General features: G+C 44.6%; 1 protein-coding gene across 1 annotated transcript in view; it reads right to left on the reverse strand.

The window, feature by feature from the left end:
* Positions 1–354: 354 nt before the first annotated feature.
* GFRA3 (GDNF family receptor alpha 3) overlaps positions 355–15,362 on the reverse strand; it is an 18,526-nt gene continuing 3,518 nt past the window's right edge. Inside the window, exons 2-8 of the mRNA XM_007112981.1 lie at positions 10,203–10,490; positions 5,410–5,502; positions 3,783–4,095; positions 2,201–2,304; positions 1,899–2,033; positions 1,396–1,484; positions 355–1,182 (exon numbers count right to left, since the gene is read on the reverse strand). Of these exons, the coding sequence (XP_007113043.1) occupies positions 1,093–1,182; positions 1,396–1,484; positions 1,899–2,033; positions 2,201–2,304; positions 3,783–4,095; positions 5,410–5,502; positions 10,203–10,490 (1,112 nt within the window). The 3' untranslated portion in view covers positions 355–1,092. The remainder of the gene's footprint in view (positions 1,183–1,395; positions 1,485–1,898; positions 2,034–2,200; positions 2,305–3,782; positions 4,096–5,409; positions 5,503–10,202; positions 10,491–15,362) is intronic.

Raw genomic sequence — 15,362 nt, forward strand, 5'->3', positions numbered from 1 at the left:
CTCCTTTCCTCCGGCCCCCATTATGGTATGGAGCAGACCGATAACACAAGCAGGTGCTCAAGTGCTGTGGTTGACTATGGACCCTCCCCCCTCAGCTGCTGTGGCAGATCCCAGGCAGCATGCCCAAAATGGCTGGAGCTGGAACAGGTACCCGGTCCACAGCCTCACATAAGTTATTTTTCTTCCAACTCCATGTCAAGTACACAGAGAGGCTGAGAGTCTTGCCTGGGGGTCACATATCATCTGGTGGCAGAGTTGCTGTGTCTCCTAGATCACCTGGCCTGTGCTCTTGTGTCTGTAACACCCCTAGTTCTGTATAAATTCACAATATGAGACAATGGGAAAAGAGCAAAGTTTTAAGTTAAAATGTTTAATCATGATCCAAGAGGCTAAGGGGACTTTGGGACAGTAGCAGGAAGAAAGCAAGGCCCATATGCTCCAGCTCCTGATGCTCAAATGTCCTGTAGGATCCCTGGGCAGGCAGTAGGTTCCCATCTCCCATTCAGAGGAGGAGACAAGGGGCCAAGAGTCTTGCTCCAGCTTTCCTCACCATGAGGAATGTCTTTCTAGGTTGCTTCAGAACACCCAGCCCTGCCTACCTGGAGAATGCAAGAGAGCGTGACTGATTTGTTAGAGCCTGGGTGATGCCGGTGGGCAGAAGAAAGGGGTAAGGAGAGAGCCTGGTAGAGCCGGACACCACCAGAAGATATGGCTAAAGTCCTAAGCAGGGGCAGCCTGAGTCAGAAATGAAGGGAATGACCCTGGCGGTCCAGTGGTTAGGACTCCGAGCTTTCACTGCCAAGGGCCCAGTTCAATCCCTGGTCGGGGAACTAAGATCCCAAAAGCCAAGCGGCATGGCCAAAAACAACAACAACAACAAAACAAAACAAAAAAAGAAGTGAAGGGAATGAGAACTAGGCTAGTCAGCTTCTACTGTGGCCTAATCTGGAGTTGACTGGAGGTGTGGGGTGACGTCAGGGTTGCCATGTTGTGTACCGAACCTCCTTCCTGATGCTGTCCTTTCCTCACCCCTTGCAGGCTGCAGGTCAGCTGGGTGTGGTAGAGGAGAAGAGGGCTCCCAGGGAAGTCCAGCTACCAGAGGCTCAGGAGCAGAATCAAGGTAAGTGTACAGGATAAAAGAGAGGGCACCCAGGGCTGTGGCCTCAGAGCAGGGTTTTTGTTCTGTGGAAAAAATAAAATGGAGTCAGCTCCACCTTTTTCACCACCTTAGCCTCAGTCAAGGCCTGTCCTCCTCCCCTGAGGTGTCCGCTAGAGGTCTAAAGTATTCATGACCACAAGGAGTTCATCCCCCCATCCAATCTCTTGCCTGCCTTGTCTGGGTTTCCCCTAGCTGGTCCAGTAAAGGTAGGAGGGGTATAACAGAGGAGGCCCTACCTGGCGTTCCATCATGGAAAAGGTAGAGGCTGTCCAGTCCTGGGAGAAGAGTTGGCTGTGAAAATGCATCTTAGCTGCAATGGCCTCCACTGAGGAGAGGAGAGGAGAGAAGGAAGACTGAAAGCAGGCAGATGTTGGAGATCTCTCAGGCTCCCAAAGAAGGAAAGGGAATGTCTCAGGGACCCTGGGATATACAAGGGTGGGTGGATGGCAGCTGGGAATGGGATATTATCTCATTCTGCTTGCTATTCCTTGAGCTGAAGAGTGTTCCTAGGGCCCAGGCAAGTGAAGAGGCAGCTTGGCCGGGGATGGGGGTGGGTCACTCATAGAATGGGAGAAGGCAGAAAGGCCCAGGTTGGGGAGATATAAGCCTATGCTGACGAGGGGGCTGCTCCATCTGCAGGAGATGGATGGAACCAGTGGACCACAGAGCTGACCCTTTCCCTCTCCCTGGGTCAAGATGAGCCAGCCACGGGGGCTGGGAGCAGGTGGAGAGCACTCACTGAGGCAGGAGTTTCGGGAGAAGGACTCTTCCAGCCGCTCACACTCCTCCTGCAGATTGCCACTGCCTCGGCAGGTGCAGCTTAAAGCAACACTGGCATTGACATTGCTGACAAAGTTGGGAGTCATGGCAGTCCCTATGGGGTGAAAAGAGGATTGTCAGTGCCTAAGCCAACCCTACCTTCAGCTCCCATCCTCTCCCACCTGTCTCAGGACCACTCCATGGGGGTTCAGTCTCCAGAGCACTTTCACCCCCCCAGGCTGGCCAACCTGTAGGCTTCCTAAACATGCCCCTCAGCCTCACCAATCAGCCCCATGTATGCTCGCAGACATTTGGACTGCTCTGTTGCACAGGTCCCTAGGATGTCCATGGGATGGCAGTGGGTCTGAAAATCCGCCAGGCGCGATCTGGAGGAAGGGAAATTTTAAGAGTCCCAGTTGATGGTCTGGCCTGCAGCCTTCACCTTGCCACAGTGTCACCTTGTTGCCCCTTTAGTTGAGATGCCCATCTTCATGCCAAATCCGCCTCTGCCTTTTTCAGAGCCTGGCCCATGGCTTCCTCCTCAGTGAAGCCTGCTCCTGTCACAATTAAACACACCATCACCCCAGCCTCCACAGCATATCACTTTGAATTTGGGCTCCACAATCCCTAATTATGAGATCTCAGGCAGTTTCTTTAGCCTCAATTTCCTTGACAGTAGAGATGAAAATAACACTACCTTGTGGATTTTTGTGAGGATGAAGTAAGAGAATACATGTATAGCATTTAACACAGTGCCTGATATACAGTGAGTGTTCAGTAAATGTTAGATATTATTATTTTTAACACTCATCCTACAATAGGTAAAGCTGGTTATCTTCAGGGGATGGAATTATGAGTATATTTTTGTGTGTATATTGTGCACTTTTCCTTACATTTTGCCTTGTGTTAGATTGGTGGTTTACTTATCTGTCATCCCCACTCAGTTGCAAACTCCTTGAAGGAAGGGACAGTATCTTAGTCATCTAGCCCAGCACTTGTTATGTAACAGTAATAGTAATATTGGGTTGGCCAAATAGTTCGTTTGGGTTTTTCCATTAAAAACCCGAACGAACTTTTTGGCCAACCCATAGTTCCCAGCATAATAACAGGCAGCATAACAGAGCCTTTAGGAGCACAGGCTCTAGGCTAGACTTCCTATGAAGGAAATCCAAACTTCATTAACAAACCTGACTTACTACCTAGGTGAATATGAGCAAGTTATTTAACCTTTCTCTGCTGTGGTTTCTTCATTTGTAAACTGAGGATGATAAAAAAAAATAGTAATAATAGCAACTATCTTATAGGGTTCTTGTGAAGTTTAGATAAATTAATAGATGTTAAGTACTTAAAATAGTACTTAGCCCATAGTAAGTAAGTACTCAGTAAGTGTTAGTATTATGATTTTTGAGAGGTCCATGTAATATCTTACAGAAGAGGAAGTGGGACTCAGAGAGGTAAAGTAACTTGCCCAAGGCTACAGAGAAGTAAGTGGTAGAACCAGGTTGCAAAACAAGGTTGGTGTCTGATTTTGTTTACCTGGAGAGAAAAAAGACTGGAAGGAAATGCTCCCCAAATTATGGTAGATTACCTCCAGGTGACAGGTTCTGAGTGATATTTTAACACAGTTTTATATTTCCTAAAGTTTTTACACTCTCTATATAATTTTATTTTATTATATTTGATTTTTTTAATAAAAGAGTTTCAGAAAGTATCCAGGGTAGCTACATGGTAAAGCCGGTTCACGGTGCCTTGCGGGGGTGGGGGGTGGGGGGGGCGGGAAGGTGGTTCAGACCCAGCCCTGCCCAGGAAGGAGGCGCCGAAGGAGTGGTGTCCACCCTGTCCGCCCGCACCCAGCTCCCGGCACCTGCACAGCGGGTCGGACACGCATATGTGCCACAGCTCCAGGCAGTTGGGGGCCTCCGATGGCAGTGAGCAGCTGGGGGCGATGGTGTTGCGCCGGCGCTGCCCGCAACCCTGGTTGGTGGGCGCGCACGGGCACAGCAGCAGGCCCTGAGCGTGGGGCTCCGACGCCTTCTCGAAGAAGGAGCGCAGCTGCCTTTGGCAAGTGTGGCGCTGGCAGCGGGACCCGGAGCACGCCTCCCCGTACGCCTTGCGCAGCCGGTCACACTTGTCATTAAGAGTGCACAGCATGGCGAACTTGAGGCAGAGGTCCGAGTCTGGGGGGAGAGGGGCACCAAGTCAGCAGTCCTCTCTGCAGACGTGCAGCCCAGCCTCCCCAGGAATCCCGGCAACACTCTGATTTCACAAGGACGGTAGTGGGAAGGCACTCCTGTCAAGGAGGACTGCCCCGAATCAGGCCTTTCCCTCTACCCACAACACAAAGCAGTATCAGGTATTCGTGAGCCTCTCCCATCCTGCTCCTCTGCTTGCCTAGGTTTAAAAAAAAAAAATCCATATACATCTAACCAAACCCTTTCCTCAATCCTATGCAATGAGTGAGATCCCATGGTGGAAATTGTAACCAAGAGGCCCTACAACATTCTAAAGCACTTTCTGGGGAATTCCCTGGCAGTCCAGTGGTTAGGGCTCCCCACTTTCACTTCTGAGGAGTTGCATCCCTGGTAGGGGAACTAGGATCCTGCAATCCTCCTGGCACAGAAAAGTACTTTCTGGATTGTCCACAGCAGATGCAACCATATTCTATTTAGGATTTTGCTTCTGCATCTGTCTATTCTGCCCATCTTTCATTGATTGATGTATGCATAAAACCCCCCATACTCTGAGTCTTGGGAAATTATGGTGATATTTCTATTAACAGAATATTCCAGCAGTCAGAACAATGGCATAACTGGAGTAGGTTATTCCCAGATTCCCTGTAACCTAGAGTTTGTAATACATAAATCTCTATGCTTTTCTCTCAAAATTCTAATACACAGGACTGACTGTACAACAAAGCTCACATCTTTCTCAAAAAGAGAGTGCATGTGTGTGTTCCTTTCCGATTAATACAACAGCCTCACTTTCCTGAAAAACATGCATCATAGTCCTTGCTAGACAGATGGCTCCCCACCCTGAGTCAACCCTGAGGAGTCACGCTCTCTCTCACCATTTTCCCTGCCCAACACCTCGCCCATCCCATTAGAATGGTTGAAAACAAGCAATTTCCTAGTCTTCAGGGACAAAAAGCTACTTTCCTGGCTGCCTCGAATTAGGGTAAATACTCCATTTCAGCACATTTTTTTCTGGGACTGCTGCCACTCCCACCAAACCCTTTGTAGAGATCCACCTTTTGGAACCAGGGAGCTCTAATGGGCTCTCTTGGAATATCTCCTTAATAACTATGGCTCTGTGTTGACTCGTGAGACTAGATCATGCGGCATAGCTCAGACTCTCACCCTGAGAGTGCTTCTTTAGTTACCTGGCAGGCTAGAACTCTCCCCCTTCATTCTCCCAGCTTGTGTTCCCCACCAGCCACCCTTCCCTCAGGGTCCAGGCCCTCCCATACCCCAGCCCCAGCTTGCCTTCCACACCTGGTTTGAGCATGTTCAGTTTGCTGAGATTCATTTTCCAGGGTTTTCTGGTCACTGTGTCTTCATAGGGAGAGACATCCAGCTCATAGTCACCTAGAGACAAGGTGGGGAGCACCAGAATCCTGAGGATGGGGCTGGGGGTGGGAGCAGGAGGGGTTGAGGCTGCTGGAGAAAAAGAAAAGGCACAGTCTCTACCTAAATAGCTGCATGCTGGGCAGAGGAGAGAAAAAGAACAGGGCCATAAAGGTATAGGCTAGGCTTGACAAATAAACTGGGTTTAATGATAAGAATAATAAAGCTACTGTTTGTTGAGCACACTGTGTACTGGGCACTATGGTGCAAGTGGAAAAAATATATATATATATACATACAATTTCACTTAGTCTTCACAGAAGTCTTTGGGTAGGTAAAAGGAAACTGAGGATAAGAGAGGTTAATTCACTTTCTCAAGTTCACATAACCTAGTAAATGGAGCCGGGATTTGAAACGTGGATTACCTGACTTCAGAGTCTCTGCTCCTAACTACTACAAATATCGCCTGTGGGGACATAAGCAGGCAAGGGGACTCTGTCTTGTTTTCTCTTGCTATTGGAGAAGGGGCAGTGGTGGACTCTGTTCCAGGCCTGACCACTTGGCTATGGAGATGCATTGCATGCTGAGGTGATGCAAATGAGACTAGTTCTGGAACTGAACCTGACTGAGAAAGGCAGAGAAGGGAGAGAAATGATCTGAAAGGAAACACATCTCTTTCAAACACCCCATGGGGCTGTGGGCTCCTTAAGACCTTATAAAATCACTAGGTCATATAAAATCACTGCATACACAACATTGTTAACCAACTATACTTCAATTAAAAAAACAAGATCACTGCATAGCTCATACACATGGTAGGTGCTCAATAAATATTGAAGACAGAGGTGAGCTTGTAGGGGTGTCACCCAATAGACCTTTGTGAATATGTCTTTAGGCAGGAAGGGACATAGATGATATCAAGCAAACAGGAAAGGATGGTTTGGATGCTTGGGAAGACCTGGGCGCTCCCAAGGGAAAAGAGGGGGAGACAAGAGGATTCAGGGAGAAGTCTCAGTGGAAGTTCTAAAAGAGAAGTGATTAGGATGAGGAGTGGAAATCAGGGAACAAGGAGAGTTTGTTTCCAATTGCTTGCTGTGGGAGGATTATACAACCTCACCTGTTGCCTTGTGACTTTTAGGCCCCCTATGAGAGGACTGTACTTTCCCACGCTACTGTAAGGCTTGGCCATGTGGCTTGCTTTGGCCTGTGGATTGTGAGCTAAAGAGGCATAATCACCTCTAAGTTTCAAGAACTATCATGTGGTCCTGCTTGGCTCTTTTCCATCTACCATCCTGGAACCTCAAATGAAGAAGACAAGTGGAGCAAACACAAAGCCAACTCATGGGACTTCCCTGGTGGTGCAGTGGTTAAGAATTCTCCTGCCAATGCAGGGGACACGGGTTCAATCCCTAGTCCGGGAAGGTCCCACCTGCCGTGGAGCAACTAAGCCCGTGCGCCACAACTACTGAGGCTGAGCTCTAGAGCCCACGAGCCACAACCACTGAAGCCTGCATGCCTAGAGCCCGTGCTCCGCAACAAGAGAAGCCAGCACAATGAGAAGCCCGCGCACCGCAACGAAGACCCAACGCAGCCATAAATAAATAAATAAAAAACAAAATTGTCCTCCAAAGCCAACTCATGGAAGCCCACAGCAGATGTGTAACATGAACAAAAGATATATTTTTGCTGGTGAAAGTCAGAGATTTGGGGTTGGTTGCATAATTTAGCAAATTCTTATTAAAAATGTAATTGGTCATATAATGGAATCTAAAAAACTAAAATGGTTCTGATGCACCTAGGGGCAGGACAGCAATAAAGACGCAGACATAGAGAGTGGACTTGAGGACACGGGGAGGAGGAAGGGTAATCTGTGATGCAGTGAGAGAGTAGCATCGACATATATACACTACCAAATGTAAAATAGATAGCTAGTGGGAAGCAGCTGCATAGCACAGGGAGATCAGCTTGGTGCTTTGTGACCACCTAAAGGGTTGGGACAGGGAGGGTGGGAGGGAGACGCAAGAGGGAGGGGATATGGGGATATATGTATACATATAGCTGATTCACTTTGTTATACAGCAGAAACTAACATAACATTGTAAAGCAATTATACTCCAATAAGGATGTTAAAAAATGTAATTGGTATCTAGAAATGGAGTGCTGAAGTAAGAAAAAAATATCTAAAATAAATGGTATTGGCTTTGGGACTAGGTAGTGGGTGGTGAATAAGCTGTTACTGGGGGCTGGGAAGATGGCAGCCTCATTATGCAGTGGCAAGGCATTTGGTAAAATCGTTGCCTGCAATAACTTGGAAGGAGGATGATGTACTGAGTGAGCTTGTGCTTTAAGGGGAAGAAGCTGAGGAGCTGAAGATTACTAATATGTCTTGATTGCTGATAGCCACACTTGGCATGGTACTACGAGAAAGATATAAGCTCAGAGAACTGACCAGTTTACACACAGAGAGGAAACAGAAAGAATACAGAAATTCTAGGACCTGCAAAATTAAGAAATGCAACTCCTTCTCATATTCAAATGGTAAAAGGTAAAATTGAAAAATGCATTGAGTAATAAGGTCAATTACAACTCAGCCTTGGGCCAAAGACCAATTCAAGTTTGTGGCTATCATGCCCTTTGTGGAGATTTCTCACTGATTAAGACAGTATCCGATAAATCCTGCCTGTTGGACAAATGTTCTCAGGGAAAAAAGACTAAGATAGTGGCTCTCCCACAGAAACTTGATAAGGGCAAGATACCTCTAATTAGGTCTCAAAAGAGATGTATGTCTTGAAAGGGATTATAGGAAAGGCTACTGGCACATGAGGTGACAGAAATCAGACATAATACGCAATTATGTTTTGAGAGAGTTATACTGCTAAGAGCCACCAGCCTGGATTAAAAGAGACTCTAACTATTTGAGACTTAAGATGCTCCAACATTCCTCAGGTAGGAAGCAAGTGGAGAATGCTACTCAGTCCCTAAGGAGGTCATAGTCTCCAATGCCCTTTCCAGATGTAGCCCAAGAAAACAATGGAAAACGAAGGACCTCCCAGGGGACTGGGAAACTCCTGGGCTTTTGCTCCCCAATGAACAAAAAAAGCAGGGCCTTATTAAAGAGTAATCCCTACTCCCAGGGAAGACGGCCCTTGCAACAATTGTGTGGCAGGACTTCAGAACTGCTATGAATAAACATCTGCTGTGTGCTTCCCATTACTCCTCTTTCCACCTGAGAGAGTCTGTTTTGCTTCTCCTGTCCCCATTCCACTACTATATATTGAGTATAGATGGGAAGCAGATGACTTTTTAAAAAAATTTATTTATTTATCTGTATGTTTGGCTGTGTTGGGTCTTCATTGCTGTGCGCGGGCTTTCTCTATCTGCGGCGAGCGGGGGCTACTCTTCATTGCGGTGTACAGGCTTCTCATTGTCGTGGCTTCTCTTGTGTTGCAGACCATGGGCTCTAGGCGCACGGGCTTCAGTAGTTGTGACATGCGGGCTCTAGAGTGCAGGCTCAGTAGTTGTGGGGCATGGGCTTAGTTGCTCTGTGGCACGTAGGATCTTCCTGGACCAGGGCTCGAACCCCTGTCTCCTGCATTGGCAGGTGGATTCTTAACCATTGCGCCACCAGGGAAGCGCAGCAGATAACTTTTTAGTGCATAGGTTTCTAGATTAAGAGAAACCACATCCAGACCTGATATAGAAATTATCACAAGATCTTAGACTTGGAGCCTGATGTCCTGCTTAGATGGGATCCTTAGAAAGTGAGTAGGTATATTTTGCCTGTGAAAGGGAGGGAAATGAATGTTTTGACCAACTGGTGGACTATGATAGATTGCATTATTGTTTACAATTATTTTTGTCCTCCCTGTAAAACTATATATCCTCATTTATTGCCATGTGATTTTCAGTGTCCCCTGTGGGAGGAGTATACTTCCCCTTACCACTGATGTCAGGTTTGACCACGTGATTTGCTTTGTCAGTGGAATGTGAGCAGAAGTATTTTATGTAACATCTGAGCAGGAGCTTTTAAAGGTATCAAATGGTTCTGCCATTGCTCATTTCCCTCTACCATGAGAAGGGAACACCCCAGGTAGAGGCTGTACTGGATCCCAGAATGAAGAGGACACATGACACAGCCAAGACAGAACATGAGCAAGAACTTAACCCTTGTTTTACAAGACCCTGTTGTGTTACCGCAGCATAGTCTAGTAAAAGCTGACTGATACAGAAAGGGATCTCCAGAGTCAGAGGAAGCTCCTTTCTTTGGCTCTTCCAGTGCCTTCCGTCTTTTACCATCTCTTGTCTGGTTAATGAATATCCTCTCTGTTAAAGGTTGGACCAGGACACTGCCTCCCAATCTCTCTGAACCTATGGATTATGTTGTATTTGCAGCCTGTTTATGAGTTAAGACCATTTCCCTCCATATCCGTCTGTTCCAGGAGCTCCCCATGTTGGGCCTTAGCCTGGTTCAGAGACCTTCCAAGAGGCAGCTACATGTTTCCAGATTAAAAAAAGGGGGGAAGTAGTGAGAAGGGAGGACAGTACTGTGGGGCCCAAAAGCTTACTGTCAAGCTTACTTCCATTTCTTACTGACGTCAAATGCAGAGCTTCATTATCATCCCTGTCAGAATCTACCATGTGGCCCATATCCAGCAGGATTAAAAAACAACTCCCAAGAGCCATCTTCCTTAGCTTAGCCCACTCTAGGATGGGGGCCTCACCAAGGCTACGGGCAGGGCGAACGGTCCAGTAGATGTCCAGGCAGGTAGCTTGGTTCTTCATGCGCCGATGGCATGTGCAGCTCATCAGAGAGCTATTCCTGAGTTGCTGTGCTGCCTCCATGCAGTCCTCAGGGACCGAAGGCTCCTCTGCAGGTGATGAGGTGCTTATACTAGAGGCACAGGAATTCAAGTAGTGGTAGGTAGCATTGCAAGTGGGATCAGCCTGGCACTTCCTCCTGGCCTGGATACAGCTGTTCATGAGCCGGCCTTCTGTGGGGAGGTGGTCCCCTATGGAGGGAGAGAGACCAAGTGAAGCTCACCTAAGGTCAGAGTAGCTGTCTGGGAGAACCTAGTCATAAGGTAGGGTGGGGGGATTCTGGATGAAATCTTTAGCAGGAAAGTCTTGGGGGTGGCACAAAGCCCTTTAGCGGGGTGAAAGAAGTCCAGGAGGAGTAGAGGGTCTGCAGCTGTCACAATCCGGACAGAAGAGATCAGGCTCAAGAAGAGGTGGGGGTTTGATGAAGACAAGCTGCTCAGCCTCCTGGGAGGGGGAGGAGGACATTATTTGAAGCTGAGCCTGATGGCCCAGCCAGGCACTGGGAAGAGGGCCCTGAGCAGAGCTATGCCATGGACAGGGCTAGCATCATAACCAGAGAGTTGAGAATGTGCAAGGGAGTGCTAAATGACAGTTAGCAACAACTCTGAGTCTTCCATTAAAAGTCACCTAAGGGGAATTCTCTGGCGGTCCAGAGGTTAGGACTCGGCACTTTCACTGCCAGGGCCCAGGTTCGATCTGTGGTCAGGGAATGAAAATCCTACAAGCCGCACAGCGTGGCAAAAAAATAAAAAAGTCACTTAAAAATACTTTACAGTGGAAACTGGTTGGGGTTGGGGTGGGGGGCTTTTACAGATTATGTCACTCACTCAGGAACATCAAGGTTGGTTATAGTTCAGCTCTGGAGAAAGGCCCTGCACCCTAGGACTTAGGGTCCCTATCAAGTGGTAATAGCACACCATCATCCCCCAGTTTTTCAAGGCAGAACATCTAGGAGTCATTCTGAATTCTTCTCTTTCCTTCACATTCTATGTTCAATCCAATAAGTCCCGTCAACTCCACTACATATCTGGAATCTGTCCACTTCTCTCCACATCTATCACCACCTCCTTAGCTCAAGCCACCATCAACTCTTGTCTGAACTAGTTGAGAGTCCTTATAGGTCTCAGTGATTCCACCTTCCAAATTCATTCTACCATACCATTCAGCCATCTTTTTTTGCTTTCCAGCTTTATGGAGATATAATTGACATACAACATTGTTTAAGCTTTAGGTATACAACATGATGATTTATGTATATATTGTAAAATGTTACCACAATAAGATTAGATGTGTTAACAATAAGATGTGTTAAAATTAACACATCCTTCACTTCACATAATTACCTTTCTTTTTGTTGTTGCATTCATCTTTTTTAAGAATTTTTTTAGGTTGAAAAACATTTTTATTGGGGTAAAATTCATGCCTGGTTATCATTCTGAAATGTATAGAAATAGCAAATCACTATGTTGCACACCAGGAACATAGTACTGTAGGTCAATTATACTTCAAAAACAAACTCATAGGAAAAGAAATCAGATTTGCAGTTACCAGAGGCAGAGGGTGGGGAGGGAGAACTGGATGAAGGTAGTCAAAAGGTACCAACTTTATTTTAAAAAGAAAAAGAGAAAGAAAAAAATTCATGCAACATAAAATTAATTATCTTAAAGGGTACAGTTAAATGGCATTTAGTACATTCACCATGCTATACAACCATCACTTCTAATTCCAATTCATTTTCATCACCCTAATAGGAAGAGCATACCCATTAAACCATCACTCTCCATTCTCCCTTTCCCCTAGTCTCTGGAAACCACTAGTCTGCTTTCTGTCTGTACACATTTACCTATTCTAGTATTTCATGTAAATAGAACCATAAAATATATACTCTTTTGTATCTAGCTTCTTTCACCTAACATGCTGTTTTCAAGGTTCATCCACATTGGGACATATATCAATATTTCATTCTTTCTTATGAATGATATTTCATTGTATGGATATACCATATTTTGTTTACCTAAACGTTAGTTGATGTACATTTGGGTTGTTTCCACCTTTTAGTTATTGTGAACAGTGCTAAGTGAAGAATCATGTACAAGTATTTGCTTGAATACCTGTGTTCATTTCTCTTGGGTGTATACGCAGGAGTGGAATTGCTGGGTCATATGTAATTCTATGTTTAACTTTTTGATGAACCACCAAATTGTTTTCCACAGTGGCTGCCCCGTTTTACATTCCTACTAGCAATGCATGAGGGTGGTTCCAATTTCTCTACATACTTGCCAACTCGTGTTTTCTGTTTTTTGCTCTGTTTTTATAGCCATCCTTGTGGGTGTGAGGTAGTATCTCACTGTGGTTTTCACTTGCATTTCTCTAATAACTAATGATATTGAGCATATTTTCATGTGTTTCTTAGCCATTTGTATATCATGTTTGGTAATAAATTAATTAAAGTATAACATATAGAAAAATACATAAATCAAAAATATATAGTTTAATTTCAAATTATATACACCTGTGTAACCAGATCCCCAGGTAAAGAGCCAGAACATTACCAGCACCCCAGAAGCCACCTGCCAGTCACCATCTTCCCAACGAAGCAAATATAATACAATATCCTGATTTCTAACATTAGCAATTTGTTTTGCCTGTTCTTCAATCATACAACATGTGCTTTTGGTGTTTGGGCTTCTTTTGCTCAATATTATGTTTCTGAAATTCACTCACACTGATAAGTATAGTTGTAAATAGCTTATTTTCACTGCTGTATAGCAATCCATTGTCTGAATATAACATAATTCTAATACTGACTAGCATTATATGGGATCATCTCTTAAAAACTGTAAATCAGATGATCTCATTTCTCTGCTTAAATCCCTCCAACAGCTTCCGTTGAACTTAGGTTAAGATCTAGTTTATGTGCCTTGGTTTACAAAGCCTTGTAAAGACCTGGTCCCTGCCCACCTCTCTAATCTTACCTCCTAGCTCTCTCTTCCTCTCCCACTTCCTTCCATCTGCACTGGCCTTCTTTCTGTTTTGAATGCTCTTCCACCTGATCTTCACATGGCTGGGCCCTTCCGGTCATTCAGTGTCATCTCACAAAGGCCATCCCCAACCAACCAATGTAAAAGAGCCCCCCCAGCTACTCTAACACACTGTTGTTCCAATTCTCTGCATAGCACTTATCACCACTTGATATTTTTTTTACTTCATTTATTATTATCTCCCCAGCTAGACTTCCATGTCTATCTTATCACTACTCTGTTGCCAGTGCCTAGAACAGGGCTTGTTCTTTGTAAGCTCCTACTAATATTTTAAAAATGACCACGTAACAGAGACGTTTTGTGAGCCACCCTGATAACTTCTCTGGGCCCCTTCTCTCTACTTATAATCAAAGAGTCCCAAAATTAGGAGGGGCCTCTGAGTTTAGGTAGTCCAACCTTCTCTTCCAATCACATAATAATCAATTAGATTACTTATTAAAATGCAGATTTCTGAGCCCTAGCACAAACTACCAAATCAGAACCTCTGGTGATAAGGCCTGGGAATCTGAATTTTAGTAAGTTTACTAAACTCAAACCTAAAGTTTGAGAATTGGTGCCATATCCAAATGTGTAAAAAAAGACAGGATCAGTAATACTGATTTTTGCTTTTGCTTCAGGTTCCAACATGCCTCAGCATGGCATTATTACTCTTTTAATTTAAAATTTTGGTAATTTTGTTCATAATGGATTTTTGGTATTATTTTTGATTTTTAAAAAGGGGGTTGGATTAAACCAGAGTTTCTCAATGCACGGGATGGGGAAGAGAGAGGATGGGCCCCTTTTGGGGGTGTATCAGAATTTCCAAAGGGAATGTGTGGTTCAAAAAAGCATATTTACAGACCTACCAGAGAATGGACTTGAGGATACGGGGAGTGGGAAGGGTAAGCTGGGACAAAGTGAGAGAGTGGCATGGACATATATACACTACCAAATGTAAAATAGATAGCTAGTGGGAAGCAGCCACATAGCACAGGGAGATCAGCTCGGTGCTTTGTGACCACCTAGAGGGGTGGGATAGAGAGGGTGGGAGGGAGACGCAAGAGGGAGGGTATATGGGGATATATGTGTACGTATAGCTGATTCACTTTGTTATAAAGCAGAAACTAACACACCATTGTAAAGCAATTATACTCCAATAAAGGTGTTAAAAAAACACATAAAAAAAGCATATTTGACAATTTCATATGTGGAAGATGAACAAAAAAACTACTTTTTTAATTCAACTAGTTTTTTTATTAAACTTTTTATTTTATATTGGAGTGTAGTTGATTAACAATGTGTTAGTTTCAGGTGTACAGCAAAGTGATTCAGTTATACATGTACATGTATCTATTCTTTTTCAAATTCTTTTCCTATTTAGGCTGTTAAATAATATTGAGCAGAGTTCCCTGTGCTACACAGTAGGTCCTTGTTGGTTATCTGTTTTAAATATAGCAGTGTGCACATGTCAATCCCAAACTCCCTAACTATCCCTCCCTCCAACCCTTCCCACCTGCTAACCATAAGTTCATTCTCTAAGTCTATGAGTCTGTTTCTGTTCTGTAAGTTCATTTGTCTCATTAGAAAAATTTTGAAATTTCAAAATTTGTTTAAGGAAGACATGAGATTCTTATCTTTATCAAAAAGGGGACATAGATTTAAACAGTTTGAGAAATGCTGAATGTTTAAGATGTTACTTCTGGTAGGTACCCAGAAAGTGCTTGCTGAAAGAAACGTAGCAGGTCCAAGTCTCATTGCTTTAACTGGACTAAATATTGAGTCGTAACAATTTTCAAAAGTAAACCTCTCTCACTTCTAAGCTGACAGTTCACCCAAGTCTGAGTAGTAGTAGATTTAAGGGCATTGCAGCTCAACAAAAGAAAGTGGGGGTCATGTTAAGTTTCATCATTAACAGGTGGTAACTTGTTCCACTAAACTGGTCATGAGGAAGGTATTTAAAGTTTACCCCATATGTATAACTGATTCACTTTGTTATAAAGCAGAAACTAACACACCATTGTAAAGCAATTATACTCCAATAAA

This window comes from Physeter macrocephalus, chromosome 8 (assembly GCF_002837175.3).
Source record: "Physeter macrocephalus isolate SW-GA chromosome 8, ASM283717v5, whole genome shotgun sequence".
NCBI lineage: Eukaryota > Metazoa > Chordata > Mammalia > Artiodactyla > Physeteridae > Physeter > Physeter macrocephalus.